Source organism: Rhincodon typus, chromosome 3 (assembly GCF_021869965.1).
Source record: "Rhincodon typus isolate 14 chromosome 3, sRhiTyp1.1, whole genome shotgun sequence".
Taxonomy (NCBI): domain Eukaryota; kingdom Metazoa; phylum Chordata; class Chondrichthyes; order Orectolobiformes; family Rhincodontidae; genus Rhincodon; species Rhincodon typus.
Genome location: NC_063334.1, coordinates 28,948,640 through 28,967,373, shown reverse-complemented (window position 1 = coordinate 28,967,373; position 18,734 = coordinate 28,948,640). Strand labels below are relative to the sequence as shown.

Below are 18,734 nucleotides of genomic sequence, written 5' to 3'. Positions count from 1 at the left end.
TATGATGCTGCTTGGCCTGCTGTGTTCATCCAGCCCTGCACCTTGTTGTCTCATATATCCTTTGCAGTTTAGCAGAGTGAGAGGCATCTTTATGGAAACACATAAGATCCTAAGGGGACTTCACCAGATGGATGTCAAAAGGATATTTCCTCTTACGGGAGTATCTGGAACTAGGGGTCACTGTTCAAAAATGAGGGGTCGTCCATTTAAAACAGAGATGAGGAATTTATTTTCTCTCAGAGGGTTGTGAGTGTTTGGAATTCCTTTCTTCAAAGGGCAGTGGATACTGAATCTTTAAGTATTTTTAAGGCAGAAGTAGATGGATTCTTGGTTACCAAGTGGGTGTAAGATTAACAGAGCATGCAGGAATGTAGGGTTGATGTTAAAATCAAATCAGCCATGATCTTATTGAATGGCAGAGCAGGCTGTAAGGGCCAAGTGGCCTACCCTTGTTTGTTATTCATTGTTCATGTGCATTTCCTGTAGGAAGAAAGAGACTCAACCAGCAACTGTTAGGAAATGTCAATACAGGTTAAGAGGAATGTTAAGAAGCTTTGAAAAGTAGCTGAAGCTGGGCAAAATAATGAGCCATTCTTTCAGTGCTTCAGCAGAAAGTAGCCAGTCAGAAAGCAGGCAAAATCCTCAAAAACACGCCAGCGTGACATGGAGTACAAGCTCCAGGATAAATTATAATTTTTCCCCAATACTTGTAAGGATAGAGGTTACAGATTGTGCTTCTCAATTTGAAATGGTTGACCTCATAACTTTGGTAGAATTAAAGTGCTTGAGATAAGATCATCCCAGAGTACTGAAGGGACATGTGAGATTTGCAAGGACAGCGTTGGTGAACTCTGGGAGGCACAAAATGGCACTCATTTCAAAAACTGTTCCAAATTCAACATTGGCAAGTACAGAACTAACAGATATAACACAGTGTGGGGCTGGAGGAGCACAGCAGGCCAGGCAGCATCAGAGGAACAGGAAAGCTGACGTTTCGGGTCCAGACCCTTCTTCAGAAATGGGGGAAGGGTAGGGGCCTCTGAAATAAACAGAGAGAGGAGGGTTGGGGCTGGGGAAGGTAGGTGGGGTGGTGATAGTGAGTGCAGGTAGGCAATGGTGGGGGTTGGTCAATGAGGTGGGAGGAGCGGATAGGTGGGAGAGAAGATGGACAGGTCAAGGAGGTGGGGATGAGACGGAGGGTGGGTCTTGGGATGAGGCTGGGGGTGGGGAGATTTTGAAACTAGTAAAGTCCACATTGAGACCATTAGGTTGTAGGCTCCCAAGGTGGAATATGAGGTGCTGTTCCTCCAGTTTCCAGGTGGCGTTGTTGTGACTCTGGAGGAAGCCCAGGATGGACATGTCGTCCAGGGAGTGGGAGGGGGAGTTGAAGTGGTTCGCGACAGGAAGGTGTTGTCGTTTGTCGTGAACCGAGCGTAGGTGCTATACAAAGCGGTCACCAAGCCTCCTAGCTTTACCTGCTTCAAAATCTCCCCACCCCCAACCTCATCCCATGACCAACCCTCCTTCTCATCCCCACCTCTTTGACCTGCCTGTCTTCTCTCCCACCTATCTGCTCCTCCCACCTCACTGACCAACCCCTACCACTGCCTACCTGGACTCACTATCACTACCCCACCTACCTTCCCCAGCCCCACCCCTCCTCTCTATTTATTTCAGAGCCCCCTAACCCTCCCCCATTTCTGAAGAAGGGTCTCGACCTGAAACTTCAACTTTCCTGCTCCTCTGATGCTGCCTGGCCTGCTGTGTTCCTCCAGCCCCACACTGCGTTATCTCTGACTCCAGCATTGGCCGTTCTTACTATCTCTTACAGAACTAACTGTCTGAGTTCACTATTAGGTAAAGTAGAAGTGATTAGCAAGATGATCTATGCACGTTCTCTGTCATAGTAACCTGTGGTACAGCAGCCAGCATATGCTCTATTCTAGAAATCCAATGGATGGAGGTCAGTACTAGAGTTAATATTTACCCAGTCTTACATTTATTTACAGAGTTAAGTGCCTCCTAATTCAACCACACCACAACTTCAACAAGCGATTCTCTAGATCTGCTCAAGTGAAAGCCCAGTTAATGCATTCCATCCACACCTTGTTAAACACAATTGACATACAATTAACAATATAGGTTCATAGTGTTATGATCCCAGCTGATGTTATTTCTGGACAAGTCAGATTCTAGAGTGAACTCTGGTTCGATAAATCATCTTTTGTTTTATTAATTTACTGAGTTATTCTTTCACTGAAAAACAAGTATGTAATGATGCAAGTTTGGTTTTAACAATCGAACAGAATTTTATTATGCAAAAGAAATGAAGATAGAATAAACAAAGTTATTTATGCATGACACAATTTGAAAGATTTCAAAACACATGACAAAATCTATCCCAACACCATCACTTTAAAGTACTCAGATGCCAGTGATGGTTCCCATCTCTATCACAACAATAGGTTTGACTTAACTGATTTTTTCAATTCCTAGTCTTTAGAGTTTGATATCCTTTTTCGTTTCTTCGTTACACAACTGAGCTTAATCCTCTTTTAAAACTGCAGGTAAACCATTTAGATTTGTAACCAAACACTTCTGCACTGGAATTTTCAAACTAAAACCATTAGACCGAGGTAATCTATTTCCTAACTATTTTGAACTAATTTCTTTCTCCAGGAGAAACTCTTTCTGCATCAAACCTCAGCCAGGTCTCTTACAAACCAAAGCCTTTTAATCTATTGGTTTTCCCCTAGAAAAATAAAAAAAAATCCTGTTTCTTCAGATCCAGAAGGAATCTAAGTGCTTTGAAATGTTTACTGTCTTCAGTTGCAGCATTGTCATGATGCAAACTAATTCCCATTATCACTCCAGGAGCTACTGTTTCTTACGTATTGTTTTAAAAATCATGACTCCAGAAAGACTGTCAAGTTAATTAGTAAGCCTGTCATACACACAAACCCAAACGCATATGCCACTAGTTAAAAATTCAAACTCTAAAACAGAAGATATTTATATCATCACGATAGAAATTTACATTATAAAGAGGAGAATTCAGTCCATTATGTTGCTGCTGGCCCCTGGCAAGAATGGTTGTCTTTAGTCCCACACCCTGCTTTTTGTCTGGACCCTGTAATTCTCTTGTCCTCAAGTACCCATCCAACTTACCTTTAAAATCCATTATAAATCAAAAGGAAAGATCTGGCCTGACCAACCTCTTGCTTCTTGCTTTTTGAGTGAGTCACAAGCATAATTATTTGTGGCAAGTTCCATGTCACAGAAACTTGCAGTGCTCAGTGCACAGGGCTTCCATCAAGAGAAAAGTAGGGCAGCTCTGATGTAAATCATGTATTGTTTGCGAAATGATCACTTCTCAGTCATATATTGCGCTCAGTTAGTACACCACTGCACATTTCAGAGGAAATAGTTTCTGTTTATTTTGACAGTTTGTTGTTAATAGGAATTGACAATAAACTATATTGTGACATCTTATACTATATGGCAGCTGATGCTAATATAAATCTGCATTCAATGTTTGAGAAGTTAAGGATGTGTTTCTCACTTAAATACTTATATATATTGGTGTATGGTGCTATAGTGGTATGGTATGGGTTTAGTGATCTCAAGCCATGTGTTCAAAATTCATAATGATAACTGGAAGGTCCTTGAATACATCAAAAAAAAATGAAATAAAAAGTTTGTATCTGTAATGTTGACCATGAACCTGGATCCCCATATAAATCTGTCTGGTTCATTGATGTCCTTCAGAAAAGCATCCTTATGTGAATGGAGCCTACGTATGACTCCAAGCACACAGCAATGTGGTTGACGCTAACAGTGTTCTGAAACAATCTAGCAGCGTCTCTGTAGCATTCAAGTTTATTACTCACTGGCACCTTCCCAATTAGGGCACTAATGCTGGCCTTGCCAGTGACACCTCCACCCTCTTGTTCAGCTTCTTCCATTTTACCATAATGATGTTTAATCACCTTCTCCATTTCCTCCTGTCAGTCACCCATTCCTTATCCAATTCCTCAATTTTAAGTCTTTTGCCAACACATCATTCTGATCTTAGACATTCCCATTCTCATTCTTCCTGGCAGCCCATCTCCATCTCAACACGTCTTCTGTTTCTCTTTGCAACATTTGACCAGACCAGTTCAGTAGCTTCTCAGCTACATCCTTCAGATCCCATCATTGACATCCTAATCTGCTGGCTCATAATATCATCCTTTCTCATTACTGCACACTTCCACCTCAACATTGTCATCTTGTTATTGTGCAGTAGTTGCCCCTTTCCTCTTGGTGTTGCCCAGTTTTTTGCACTGTTTAACAAAGTTAGTCTTACACTGTCCTGTAGATTCTTGCTTACAGTTTCAGCGTTACTTTTCCACCACTTACTCCATTGTACTTCATTTAATTACTCGATCAGAGCTAGACTCTTGCCTACATCCTGTGATTGATTAATTTTAAAAAGGCTACCTAAATTATTCGTCAACAAGAAATCAATCTTCCAATAAAGCCATTATATTGCATAAATACAAACATTTTGCAAAGTTTAACATGCAGCAGCACCATGCAAGTGCAACAATTACCGTTTGTATCAATTACTGAGTATAATAATACAATGCCAGCCTTGTTCAGTAGGCTGCAGCCACTTCTCTGATTCGAAGAAGACCATGGGTTAAAGATGCACTCCTGAGATTTGAGCATGTAATCTAGGCCGACACTCCAGTGCAGTACTGAGGGAGACCTGCACTGCCAGAAGTACTGTCATTTGGATGAGACATCATTGAGACCCATCTACCCTACAAGGTAGAGGTAGAAGATCCTACGATCACATTTTTAAGAAGATTGGGGAGTTCTTCCCAGTCGCCTGGACAATATTTATCCCTTAACTGACATCACTAAATGCAAATGATTTGTCATTAGCTCATTGCTGTTCCTGGGAGTTTGCTGTGTACAAATTGCCTGCCACCTTTCTAAATTTACCACAGTGTCTACACTTCAAAGGTAATGCAGTGGCTGTAAAGCAGTAACAATTGAGGTCCTGAGGTCATGGTTTTGGGGTGGCACGGTGGCACAGTGATTAGCCTCACAGCGCCAGGGACCTGGGTTCAGTCCCACCCTCGGGCAACTGTCTGTGTGGAGTTTGCACATTCTCCCTGTGTCTGCGTGGGTTTCCTCCGGGTGCTCCAGTTTCCTCCCACAATCCAAAGGTGTGCAGGCTAGGTGGATTGGCCATGCTAAATTGCCCATCGTGTTCAGAGATGTGTAGATTAGGTGGGTTAATAGGGGGATGGGTCTGGGTGGGATGCTCTAAGGTTCAGTGTGGACTTGTTGGGCCGAAGGGCCTGTTTCCACACTGTAGGGATTCTATGATTCTATGGTAGGCACAACAACAGCATACATTTATATAACTCCTTAAACATATTTAAAAAGTTCAAAGGCAATTCATAGGAACATTGCAAAGCAGTTTTGACACACATCAATGCAAGGAGATATTTGAAAAGGTACTGAAAACCCCAGACAAATGCACATCGGTTTAACATCTTAAAAGAGAAAAATAAGGGAGAAAGATGGAGAGATGTGGAGAGTGATTTCCAGAGCTCAGAGCCTTGGCAGCTGAAGGCAAGGAGCAACCGAAATGGAATATTCCAAATCAGAAATGTTTCAGGCGCCAGCCTGAAAAGAATGTATATCTCTCAGAGGGTTGAATGATAGGAAATTATAGAAATAGAGAGAGACAAAAGCCATAGAAAGATTTGTGAACGAAAATAACAATGTTCAAATCAAGGTATCGTTTAACCAGGAGCCAGTGTAGATCAGTGGGCACAGGGGTAATGGAAGAATGGTATTTAATGAGGCTCAGGATATGGCCAGCAGAGTTTGGACATTAATGGTGGGTAGGACATGAAAGGCTCGGTAGTTGTAGAAACTCGTACATAGTGTATGCTGAAATAATTTGATGGAAAGGATCAGATGAGGTTTATATTGTTCACCAACTTTCTGAGTCCCTCTAATAAATTTTCTAATGTGGCCATAAAATCCTAAAATCTGGGAGAACTTTGAATGTCTGCCATTTATTGAAATGAGTGTATTATTGAAATGCTGTAATGGGGATGCTTGCTATTCCTGAATATACCAGAGGATGGCGCATCTACCTCTAAAAACAAAGCGGGCAAAAATTCTTGACACTAGGCAGAACTCTATTTTTTTATGCTCTTCCAACCCTTAACCCTGGGATAGCCGTGAGGGGGAGGTCATTAGCATAGAAGAGGTAGCTCCCTAGTATGTCCCTGATACTGTCCAGGTGGTTCTGAGAGGGATCAGGAAAATCAGACTTGCACTTTGGCACTCTGTCAAGAGAGCACATCCACCTTTGTTTGTTCCCCATTGCTGCAGAGGTAAATACCCCTGTTTCATACTAGGGGCTTTTCTGTTGCTCCCAAGAAGGGTACAATGGGAGGATCTCTGCTGTCTCTGCAAAGCATAGGGGATTGGTTAGCTCGGTTGGCTGAATGACTGATTTGTGATGCAGAGTGATGCTAACAGTGTGGATTTAATTGCCACATTGGCTGAGGTTACCACGATGGACTCTCCTTCTCAGCCTCCCCTCTGATCCTCAGGTTAAACCCCCACCAGTCATCTCTCTCTGTCTGTCATGAGAGAACAGCTCAATGATCCTGTAGGACTATGGTGACTTTACCGTGCCCTCTGAAATCTCCTCATTCTTGCCAATCTGGTCTTTTGCCAGACCCTGATTCTAATTCTGCCTTCAGCTGGAATTTCCTTTGCAGACCCCTCTCCCTCTCTACTTCTCCTTTCAGATGCTCCTTAAAATGTACTTTTTGACGAAGCTCAGTGGGTAGAACTCTTAGTGCTGGGTCAGAACATTGCAGGTTCAAATCCCACTCCAGGGATCTCAAACACATTGTTGCTTCTGCCCAATTCCTTCATGTTTGAACCAGATTTTTCTGATCTGGTTGAGCACTTCACATTCACATATTGCTAAAATCATTCTCATCTACACATTGATTTCAAGGACCAAGGATGCCTAAGATGGCATTTAAAGTCATGAAATTTAGAAGTGGAAAGATGGTTTTGCGTAACCCCCCCCCCCCCCCACAAAAAAAGGCCTTGTTATAATTTATTCACACATTCAATTCTTAACATTCATGCTGCATTGTTTCATAAATCTCCTTTGCATTTTCTGTACAATTAATTTCATACAGAACTCCCGTTTTGATGTAAAGAGAGACACATTGCTGAATATTTTCATTGAGCCCTCATGAGGACATAGACAAGAATACCAAATGTCACATTTTTCCCATGTGCCTATCCTGACGATTGCAAAATGAAAAAAATCTTGCCAATGTTTCTCTTTTATCAACTAAAGTAATTATGCACCCCATCAATCTAGCTCAGTGACTGAGAACACAGGGATGTATAGTGTGTAACGGTCAGTTTGTATAAATAATTCATGCTGGATTGTAATACTGAGCAATTTAAATGTCCAGGAACTTTTTGACCCAAATTACCTATCTGATCTGGAGCACTGTGTAACACTTTCAGCTGTAAGTTGTGGCTCAGGAAGTAGTGCTGTCACCTTTAAGTCAAAGCGGGCTGGGATGTCAAGTGCTTCTCAAATATTTGAGTACAATCTTTAGGTACTCCTAATGTGGAGCTGAGGGACTGCTGCACTGTCAGAGGTGCTGTTGGCTGAGATGTATAAGCACTCATGCAGAACATTTATTCTTTAACCAACATTATTGGCAATCATCAAATTGCTGTATATGGGAGCTTGCTGTGCACAAATCAGTTGCTGCTTTTTCCTACATTACAGTGGTGTTATGATCCAATTAGGGATCATTTACAATTGAAAGTGAAATCAAAATACCTAATCTTAACCAATAGAACTAAACCACTGGATTTAACTTTCATTTACATACCAAAAGATATGCTTTATAACTGTACATGTTATGCACAGGGTTTACTTCCTAATTCCCCTAAGCATTCTCTGATAAAATACATCAATCTAAAGATAACAAGGTGTAGAGCTGGATGAACACAGCAGGCCAAGCAGCATCAGAGGAGCAGGAAAGCTGACGTTTCAGGCCTAGACCCTTCTTCAGAAAAAAGTCAATCTAAAGTCAATAATGTCTATAGGGACCACCGGTAAGTATGGCACAATCCTCTGGAGTTTTATTTTCTCAGCTCCAGCTATTCTCAGATATAAAACTTTCATTTGTCTTCTCTGGTATGTCGAGGTCTCAGTCTCTTTCTCTGGTTACTGATTCAATCCTAGATGAATTAATTTACTTTCTTTTGCAATAGGACACTGAGAGGTCCACTGTAGATTCTCCCATTCTCTTCAAACAAGGAAAGCTTCTGACTTCTATTTCCACAAAAGATTCAAACTAGGATTAAGTCTCGTCCTCATTTAATTTGGACAATGGTTATTTTGTTTTTACGGTGCAGGTTTGTCATTTGGTTCAGTAAGTTGCAAGCCTCACAAGGTCCAACTACGAATAGAAACTCTCCCAGCAAACACAGAGATAAATTCAAACCCGAGGGACATCATAAACTCAATCCAAGATGGTATAGGCAATCCTTAAACTGACCTTCAAGTTAATTACTGGAAAAGCTCAGCAGGTCTGGCAGCATCTGTGGAGAGAAATGAGAGTTTACGTTTTGGGTCCAGTGACCCTTTCTGAGAACTTTTGTTTCTGATTTCTGGCACCCCCAGTTATTTAGTGTTTTTTAAAGTTGATTATCCCTTATTTATAATTTTTTGAGCTGATGAAGTAACTGGGTTATGTAGTGATTGGAACGAAGGCCAAGTGGATCTCATCCACTATGAGATCCTTAATTGGGGTTGTGAACCTGGGCCAATCAGGGAGCCCTGGGTAACAGATAGAAACAGGAGATTCTGAGAGCCTCCTCGCTCTAGGGACTAGCTCTGAGCTAGTTTGTCAGAGCCCATGCACAGTGCACATGTAAATAAAGGGTAACTTGGTGATGGGATACCAGCCTCTGTGCAGTTATTTCAGGTTACAACAGGATTTCACTGTTTACTGAATGCTATTAAACTAATTTAGCTCTAAGTCCCAAACAAATGAATCTCTCTGGATGAATGTAGACCTCACATCTGTACATCTCCAGCTAAATAAGCTCTTTTACAGCTCTTTCCCTCTTCTATTCTGAACTTTTAAACCTTAACTTAATGTTATATTCTTGAAAGTGAAAGGTATATTGTAAAACACATGAACTAGAAACTAATTATTCACAACAACAGTACTTCATCACTGTAAAGAGCTGGGCACTCTTTTATTTCCATCAAAAGTGGCATACAGTGCCTCAACTTGTCATCTAACTTCCCCCCGTGACGGAACAGACCTCCCTCAGTTCTGTATTCAGAGTTTCAACCCAGATTTGGTGCTTAAGTCTCTAAAGTGGGACTGGAATCCATACAACCCTTGATTCAGAGGTGGGAGTGCCAGCCGCTGAGCCACTGTGAGAGTATGGTACATTTTGCACTGCACTGCACCCCAGATTAGATAGAATTTTCAACGTCAGCAATGCTCATGGGCACTGTGGTCATGAAAAGCACTGCAGAGAGTTCTTTTTGTGGAAAATAAAAATCACTGGAATAAATGACGCTGCTGCCAAAAAGATGTGTTTCTTCTTTATAGATCTTCCCTCTGGTGACTACATCCAGGAAGACCGAGCCCGCTGTTCATTCCTCTGTGAACTGGGCCAGAACTGCTGCGATGAAATGGCAAGCTGCAAGTGTGGCACCAACACTGGCCAATATGAGTGCATCTGCGAGAAAGGCTACTACGGCAAGGGATTGCAGCATGAGTGCACAGGTAGGAGAGTTTGAGTCCTCATGGCTCCTAATCGTTTCCATTGATTTGGGAAGCTAGGGCAGAATGTACACACTGTATGTAAATCTTTTCTAATACAGAGCTAGCATTGGGAATAATCACTTCAGCATGTATATAAGGTGATTATTTCTTGGAAAATCAACTGTGGTTTAAATTTACACAGATCTGAAGTGATAACAACACAGGTCAATGAAAGGATTCACCAGGGCATGCAGCAATTAATACTTGGGTGTTAAAATTGTAGAAGAAAAAATGTAAAATTCTACACACCACAAAAGCAATAAATCACTGGATTCTATCTCTTTACTATCCTGTTGAATACTGTGAAATTCTAATGGTCACATTGTGTTGCACCGGTATCCAGTTCTCTGATCGTCTTTTGATATGACCGTTGATTCTAATGAATCTTAACTAATGCTGTGTAAAGCCCCACTATCCTGATTGAGTGGCACGTTATAACATTTTTTGCATTTCTTAGCCAATTATTACTAATGTGTTTCTCTGTTCCCAGGAGAATAACTCCAACCTATCCGATCATTCTTCATAGTAGCATTTTTCCAGTTCGAGCAACATCCTCCTAAATCTCTGTTGTACCTTCTATAGTGCCAGTACATGCTTTCCATAATGAGGTGACCAGAACTACCCTCAGTACTGAAGTTGTAACCTAACGAACGATATATACATTTCCAGCATAACCTCCTGCTCTTGATTTCTGTAAAACAATAATAAAGCAAGGTTTCCAAATGTCTTTGTAGCCGCCTTATCGACCTATCCTGCTCCCTTCAGGGACCTGTGGACATTTATTTCGAGCCCCCTCACTTATTCTACGCCTCTCAATGTTCTCCCATTCATCACTAAATTCTTTGCCTTAATTGATCTCAAAAAATGCATCATCTCACACTTCTCCAAGTTGCCAGAGTTTTCTTTTGTTTAGCATTGAATGTAGAAATTAGGGTTTTAGTGGGACTGTATACAAAACTGCAATCTTTAAAATCTGAACTATTGATGAGGAGCTTTTGTCTGGGCTTGATAGGTATATTTCAATGCAGTTTTGAGCCATTATACTTTTTATTATTCATTCATGGCCTGTGCAAATTGGCAGCATGAATATTTCATGCTCTTTCCTAATTATCAGTGAGAAGGTAATGGTTAGCATCTTTTTCCATATAATGAAGTAGCTTGCTAGACCATTTCAGAGGGCAGTTAGGAGTCAATCACATTTCTATCCATCTGGAATCACGTCCATGATAGAATGGATAAGGATAGCAGATTTGTTTCCCTCATTAATTCCCTGGCTATTAGTGAATGACACAGTGAACCAGTTTGATAAGCACCTCACTGTAGGCCATGCAGTCAATTTTTATGATATTTGCAAACTTCTTGCTCCTAACACTTACTTCCAAATGTTTAACATATACCACAAAAAATACAGGGAACCAATACTGAACCCTGCAGAACCATACTCAAACCTACCAGTCACAAAAAACACCAATCAACAATTAACCTTTGTTGTCTTCTAGTGACCCATTTTTGTATCCAACTTGCTACATTCTCCTGGATCTCATGAGTTTTGCTTTAACCATATGGAAACTTGCAAAGCCTTGCTAAAATCCAAATAGACTACATCAACTGCAGTATCCTTATCAGTCCTTTCTTGTTTCTTCAATCAAGTTCATCAGGTACAATCTTCCCTTAACAAATCCATGCTGACTACCCTTGATTGATACACACTTTTGTAAATAACAGTTTATCGAGTCTCTCAGAATTGATTCCAATATTTTCTCCAGTATTAAACTGGCCTGCAATTAATTGATCTGTGCCTCACTTCCTTCCAAAGATAAAACAATAGTAGTCCTTCAGTCCACCAGCACCATATCTGTATGCAGTGATAATTGGAAATTAATGCTCTGTCCTCCTACTGTTCCCTTGCTGGCTTCTTTTTCATCTAGCCATGATGATTTATGCACTTTGAATGATGCTAATCCCACTAACACTTCCTCTGTACCTTTGTATAACACATCCAGTGCTTCACATTCCTCTCTCAATTGCAATGCCTGCATTGCCTCTCCCCATTCTATCTTTTGGGAATACCAACACAAAGTCTTCATTAAGAACTGTACCAACATTTTCAATCTCTACACATTTCGTCTTTTATGGGTCTTATTCTTTCCACAGTTATCCTTTTACTCCTCAAGCCCTGATAAAACAATTTTTGGATATACCTTAATTTTACTAGCCGATATTCTTTAGTGTCCTCCTGTCACTTTCCAAATTTTCTTTTCGATTTCACCCCTTTACTTTTATAGTCCTTTTGGCATTCAATGTGTTGTGTTTTTGATGTCAGACCTGAGTGTTCCTTTTCTGCTTTATCCTACCCTGTATGCTCCTTGACCTCCAGAGTTCTCTAGTCTGGCTATCTCATTCTTTATCTTTATGAGAGCATGTTTATTCTGAACCCCTTGAATCTCCCTTTTCTTGCCTCCCACTGCTGCTATACTGATTTACCTTCAGTAGCTGTTTCCAGCCCACTTATGCCAAATGGCACCTCAGCTTAGTAAAATTGGCTTTGTCCTAATTTTGAGCTTTAAACCACATTTCTGTATTAGTTCTGAAATCATACTGTCACATTTCTGTTTGTGCCCACATCTGATCTACTTTACTTGCTACTCACTGAAGCAGATGCCCTTCAGCACTGCCAAATACTTTCTCCAAGCTTTGTTTCCTTTGCCTACCAGACTCATCCAGTAATTTTCTGGCTCCCATTTTAATTTTTGCTTTTGTTCCGATCGAATCTACTCGTGGGTCCCCACTTCCCTGCCCAACTTACTTAAACTCTCCCGTCCGCACTGCAAAGAACTCCGTCCCAGTCCTGTGCAGATGTAATCCATCCAGTCTATGCAGGTCCCATCTTCTCCAGGGCTGGACCCAATTTACCTAGGAACTAAAGCCCTCCCTTCCTGCACCAATTTTCCAGCCACACATTTGTCTGTCTTATCCTGCTATTCCTTATCTCACATACACACAGTGCTGGATGATTTCTTTTGGAATCCTGCTTGTTAATTTTCTCCCTAGCTCCGTAGATTTTGACTGCAAGGCCACATCCCTCTTCTACCCAAGTTGTTTGTTCCAATGTGGACCACGATAGCTGGCTGTTCATCCTCCTTCCACTACAGCTGCTCAGTTGCATCCTTGATCTGGCAGCAGGGAGGAATTACACTATCCTAGAATCAAGTCTGAGGCCAAATAAACATCTATCTGCTCCCCAACCATCAAATCACAAGATTAAGGCTCTTGCAGTCTTTCTTTTAACTTTCTGCAAAGTTGACTGTCCCATAGTGCCATGGACTTAGCACTGGTTGCATTCCCCAGCGAAACCATCATCTCATCAGCTTACTGGTTGGCGAAGAGGATGCATATAGATGACTTCTACATTACCTGACCCTCTATGACTAAATAAAAACTGAAAGAACTGTGGATGCTGTAAATCAGGAACAAAAACAAAGTTGCTGGAAAAGCTCAGCAGGTCTGGCAGCATCTGTGAAGGAAAAAATAGAGTTAATGTTTCGGGTCTGGTGACCCTTCCTCAGAACCCTTCCTGTTCTGAGGAAGGTTCACCGGACCCAAAACGTTAACTCTGTTTTTTCCTTCACTGATCCTGCCTGACCTGCTGAGCTTTTCCAGCAACTTTGTTTTTGACCCTCTATAACTGCCTGGTGGTCACCCATTCCCTCCATCCCCGCAAAAGCCTAAGTTGCAGAGTCACCACATCTATAAATGGGCTTTCTACGTAGCTCTCAGCCTCACGGATACACTGCAGTGACATTAGCTGCTGCTTAAATTCTGAAACCTGGGGCTCCAGCTGCTGTATCTGATGGCTCTTCCTGCACAAGTATTAATTCAAGACACATGAAGCATTTTGGAATTCCCACAATGCATACAACATGCATTCTTGTTGTTGGAGCACCCCTACCATTCCTTTATTTATGAGTTAACCTGAAGTAAACAATACTTTTTGCTCTTACTGGTACACACTACTAAATATTTAACAGTGAAGGTAAAGTTGCCATAATCCCACTGGACCATAACAACTGCTCATTAGAGAGAGATGACTAATGGTTGTTTAATCTGAGGTACACCTCACCACAGGTGAGGGGAGAGGTTGAGAAAGACAGTCCTTCGTGGTAACCTAACCGGTGTGGGAATCGAATCTATGCTGCTGGCATCACTCTGCATTGTAAATCAGCCATCGGGACAAATTAGTTGATCATTTACGCAGCTAAAGTAATGCAATAGAAGCTTGCATTTTCCTAGTTCAGAGTCAAGGAAAGAAAAATTCCTTCCAGAGACTGATTTTAAAGAAGTTAAATAATGGAGTACCTCTGTATCTCACATGAATCAGTTTGTAATTCCATACTCTGTCTACATCTGACTTAGGTGTAGTCTGCTGACTATGTACCCCTTACTGACTGCTTGGTTTTACAGGGCTATTTAACTCACTTGAAGATTGTTATTTCCACATCAGAGTCTAGTTCTTATCTGTATGTAAGCATGAAAAATACTTATTACATCTTGCCACATAGATCAACTTCCAAATCCACACTTCGTCTCACTTTTGACTGCAAGCTCCTTACTGACCATATCATTTGAAAAAGAGTTTGGCCAGGACTAATGTATCAACGAGCATCAAAAAAACAAGATCTACAGGCGCCACGGTAAGGCGACTTATAACACTTTTCACTGTGTGTTTCTTGTAAAAACACATATGACAAGAAATTCTAAATTCAAATTCAATTATCACATTACTATAACAATGACTGCAATTCAAAAACATAACTTCATTGGCTGCAAAGCACTTTGAGACATCCTATGGTTGTGAAAAGTGCGATATAAATGCAGATCTTCCACTTCTCAGTGACCAATATTAAATAAGGAATGTTTTCTGTAGGTGTGCAGTAGAGACAATCGGTTACTGAGGGATTAAACATGGTTTATTTATTGCGTATAGACTTCAGACAGTTATGTAAATATTGTGCCATCTGTTCAGAGAAAATAGATGCTAAGCATGGCCAAATAAATTGAAGTTTTGAAATATTTTGTTATAATTCTAAGTCTCCAGATGCAATCAAAATATGACTAACTCACCAGGTAATTCATATTACATTAGCTGCTGCTGTGGATAGGTGATTCATTAAGATTGATAGTTAAACATTATTAATAACACATTTAAGTTATAATTTGAAACTTCAACTTTACACTTTGATTATTAATGAGGTAATAATGCTATATGTAAAACTGGGAGCACAGTTTGAACTCCAGGGCATTTCAATTATTTGTGAGGATTAATTATATTGTGGAGACGTCATGATATAAACCAGACATCTCTCTGTTTGCTTGGTTTTGTCTGGCTCTTTTCAAAATATAAATTTCTCCAATCCCTAAATAGCAAAAAAAAACCCATGAACAAAACAGTCACTGTGAAAACATTTTGCTGATTCAGCGACTGGTAAGGTGGAATGTGACTTGTGGCAGATGTTATGTTGGGACTTCAAACAACTGTCATATTGATGGTGAGGCCACCCTGGGCTATATGGAAATTGGAGGAAACTCAAGAGTTCCTAATGAATCTGTTTCAAAACTATTCTCGACCTAGTGGCTGCTAGTCCTTCTGAAAATGCCTGTCATACTGTAAAGGTTCATTGCAGTTGGAACAACTCAGTGTTCCATTTCCAGTTCATCCATGAAAGTACATTCATTGCCAACGGGTTTGCTGTCTCTGGCTCCTTTCAATTTGAGATCTTTTTCCCATGTTTAAAAGGATAGAAACTCCATTCATACCAGGCTTTCTAGTGGATGCCTGACCTCCAGACACCTCTATTGCCCAACCCACTGCCCATACTCTTCTTGACCCATGCCCTCACTCCCAGCAGGGACATGGCTCAGACCAGATGGGTCGGTGTTTCACCTCAGCTCTGGCTGTTGCTCTTGTCCTGATCTGATCTTATGATCCCTGAGCTCCACAATGATCATCTCCAGCATCTAACTCTGTCCCATCCCACTCCTAACCTGCAAGCTATTCCAGTTGTATAATCAAGCAGGAGCGTCGAAGATCTATGCCAACTGTATTGCAGTTACAGAGGTGACACAGTGAGGTCTCACATCTCATCAATATGCAGGGTTCTGCTTAAGATATGGTTTAAAGTCATATCTCGAATTAGCTCTATTCACTTCAAGCCATTTTGATTCAGAGATGTGAACATCCACCAGCAATGAATATCCAATTTAGGATTGCGAAGAGTGAAGGAGTGAACATTTTAACAGTTAGTGGATATTTCTGGTGGCTTCAAAATGAGGTGAATTCTCTCTGGGTCAATAACAATTAGCATTGACCATTCCTCGTCTTCCTATTGGTGTAAATGTCTTTCACTAATCCGCTGCTTGGACTTTCACTGTTACAACTTGTTATCGTAGTATTTAACTGGAACCTAGCACTCAATGTAAGATCTGGCAGAGTCTTTTTTATTTGGGGATAATGCCTGGAAGCTATAAATCTTTAGGTACACATTACTGCATCAGTTTTGACATGTAAACATTTCTGCTGTTTATTGTTTTCAGCTGTCTTGTCCATTTGCCACTTCCATTCTGCAGTAGTAGACAGACACAAGGGGCTATGTGGCCTAGTCCTGTTCTGATGAAACAAAAGCCTTCAGGCTTTTAAATCCAGCCATCACAGTTTTCAGGGCAGACTTCAAAAATAAACATGACTTTCAAAAGGATTGTGTTTCTGTGAATTCTGGCCATACCTAGAAACATGCAATTCAAGACTAAATGATATATATTAGAATATCTTCAAACTGACAGATGAATGACAACAACTTCCAGGGCGCCTGCCCAGGAGCTGGGTTATCAGAAAGTAATTTTACTCTAAGCCACTGAAGAATACCAAAAGTTTGTTCAAAATGAGGTTTTCAAAAGTCCCTGACAGGACAGGAAAGATCATGTAGAGAAGAGGTCAGGATTAAGGAATGGAATTCCAGAGCTTGGAGCCCAAGCAGCTGAAGGGCTGGCCACCAGGAGGGATATGATAAAAAATGTAGGCTATCCAAAAGGCCAGAACATGTTGCACAGATCCCAGACGGCTGCCCAAAAATTGGGCAGAAAAGGATGAGTAGAGAGGCCCTGGAGGGATTTGAAAGTAAGGATGAGAATTTAATAATTGCAACTTTGCCAGACCAGGAGCCATTATATCTATCCTGCTCATGATTTATGAGTTTGGAAATGAGATTTCAAACATCGGTCTTCACTTAATTGGATAGTATCCTTCTTATAATATTCATGTAATAGGGAAAACACTGGAATTTATTTTTGAGTTTGTAGCAGGGCACTGAGAAAATCTCAGTGCAATCAGACAGAGTCAAATGATACCAAGTAATATGGATAGAAAGGAAAGTGTGGATGCAATGAACTTGGATTTCCAGATGGCATTTGACAAGGTGCCACATCAAAAGTGCCCGTCCAAATTAAAAGCTCATAGTGTAGCAAATAACATACTGGCATGGAGAAAGGATTAATTACCTAACAGGAAACAGGGCGTAGTCATAATTTGGTCTTTTTAGATTGGCAAGATGTATCTAACAATGTGCCACAGGGATCAGTGCCAGGAGCTGAACTATTTCCAACCTACATCGATCAGAATCTTCTATTTTTGTTATGTATATGAACAAGAGTAGGTCATTCAGCCTTTCAAACCTGTCCACCATTCAATAAGATCTGATTTTAACCTCACCTGTACATTTCTGTATAATCTCTATAATCTTTCATCTGCTTGGTAATCAAGAAGCTATCTATCTCCGCCTTAAAAAATGTTAAGGATTCTGTATCAACTGCCTTTTGAGGAATGGAATTCTGAAGACTCTCAACACTGTTAGAGAAAAGAAAACTTCCGCATCTCTTTTTAAATGGGCAATCCCTTTTAAACTATGAAACCAAGTTCTAGATTCTCTCACGAGAGGAAACATCCTTTTGACATCCACCCGGTCAGGTCCCCTTAGGATCTTATATGCTTCACAAGACCAGAAGAAATAGGAACAGGAGTAGGCGACTGGGTGCCTTGAGCCTACTCTGACATTCAATAGGATCATGGTTGCCAAGGGTATAAAAAAAAGGGCATTTGGAAAATTGGCAGAGATCCAACTGCCATCTGAAGGAGCGAGAGCAAACCTACCACCTGAGGAATAAATACCTAGCTTTCAAAACGAAATCACTATGCTCTCTTTAAAAAAGGTGAAAAGGTACCATGGTTCTTCTAGCTAAGAGTCCTCACAGATGAAATTGCAGAGAAAACATCCCTGACAGCAGGATCAGCAGAAGAAAGACTTGAAAGACAATGGAGAAGTCAAAGCATTCCAGAAGACACATTCTATGTGAACTAAGAGAGACTAAGTTTTAATTTATTGTTTTCTTATTGCTTGGATTTATATAAGTGGTACCTGTGTTTATTAGAACAGCTTACCAGTAGAATTTAGTTTAGTTATGGAATAGTTAGTAGTTAGGGGGGAATTGTTCGGTTTGTTAGTCATTCTGTTAATTTGTTCACAGTAAGGGTTAAATAAATAAATTGTTACTTGTTACTTATAAAGTGAATATCAGGGATTCTTTTCATTTAACTCTTAACTGATTGTGAGGGGCAAGACATGCTTCCCTGAGTGTTTTGGGTTCAATTATTAGAAAGGAACCTCTACTCCCGCCATAACAGATTGGAGCTGGTGTTTCAGTTTAATTACCAGAAGGGTTCAACCTTTAACCACCTCTTCATAACATTATACTCCATTTGCCAACATTTTGCCC

The 18,734-nt window shown here is 40.7% G+C and overlaps 1 protein-coding gene across 1 annotated transcript in view; it reads left to right on the top strand.

Moving 5' to 3' along the window:
* Positions 1-18,734, top strand: part of svep1 (sushi, von Willebrand factor type A, EGF and pentraxin domain containing 1) — a 176,588-nt gene that overhangs the window by 26,143 nt on the left and 131,711 nt on the right. Inside the window, exon 3 of the mRNA XM_048620145.1 lies at positions 9,696-9,872. Within this exon, the coding sequence (XP_048476102.1) occupies positions 9,696-9,872 (177 nt within the window). The remainder of the gene's footprint in view (positions 1-9,695; positions 9,873-18,734) is intronic.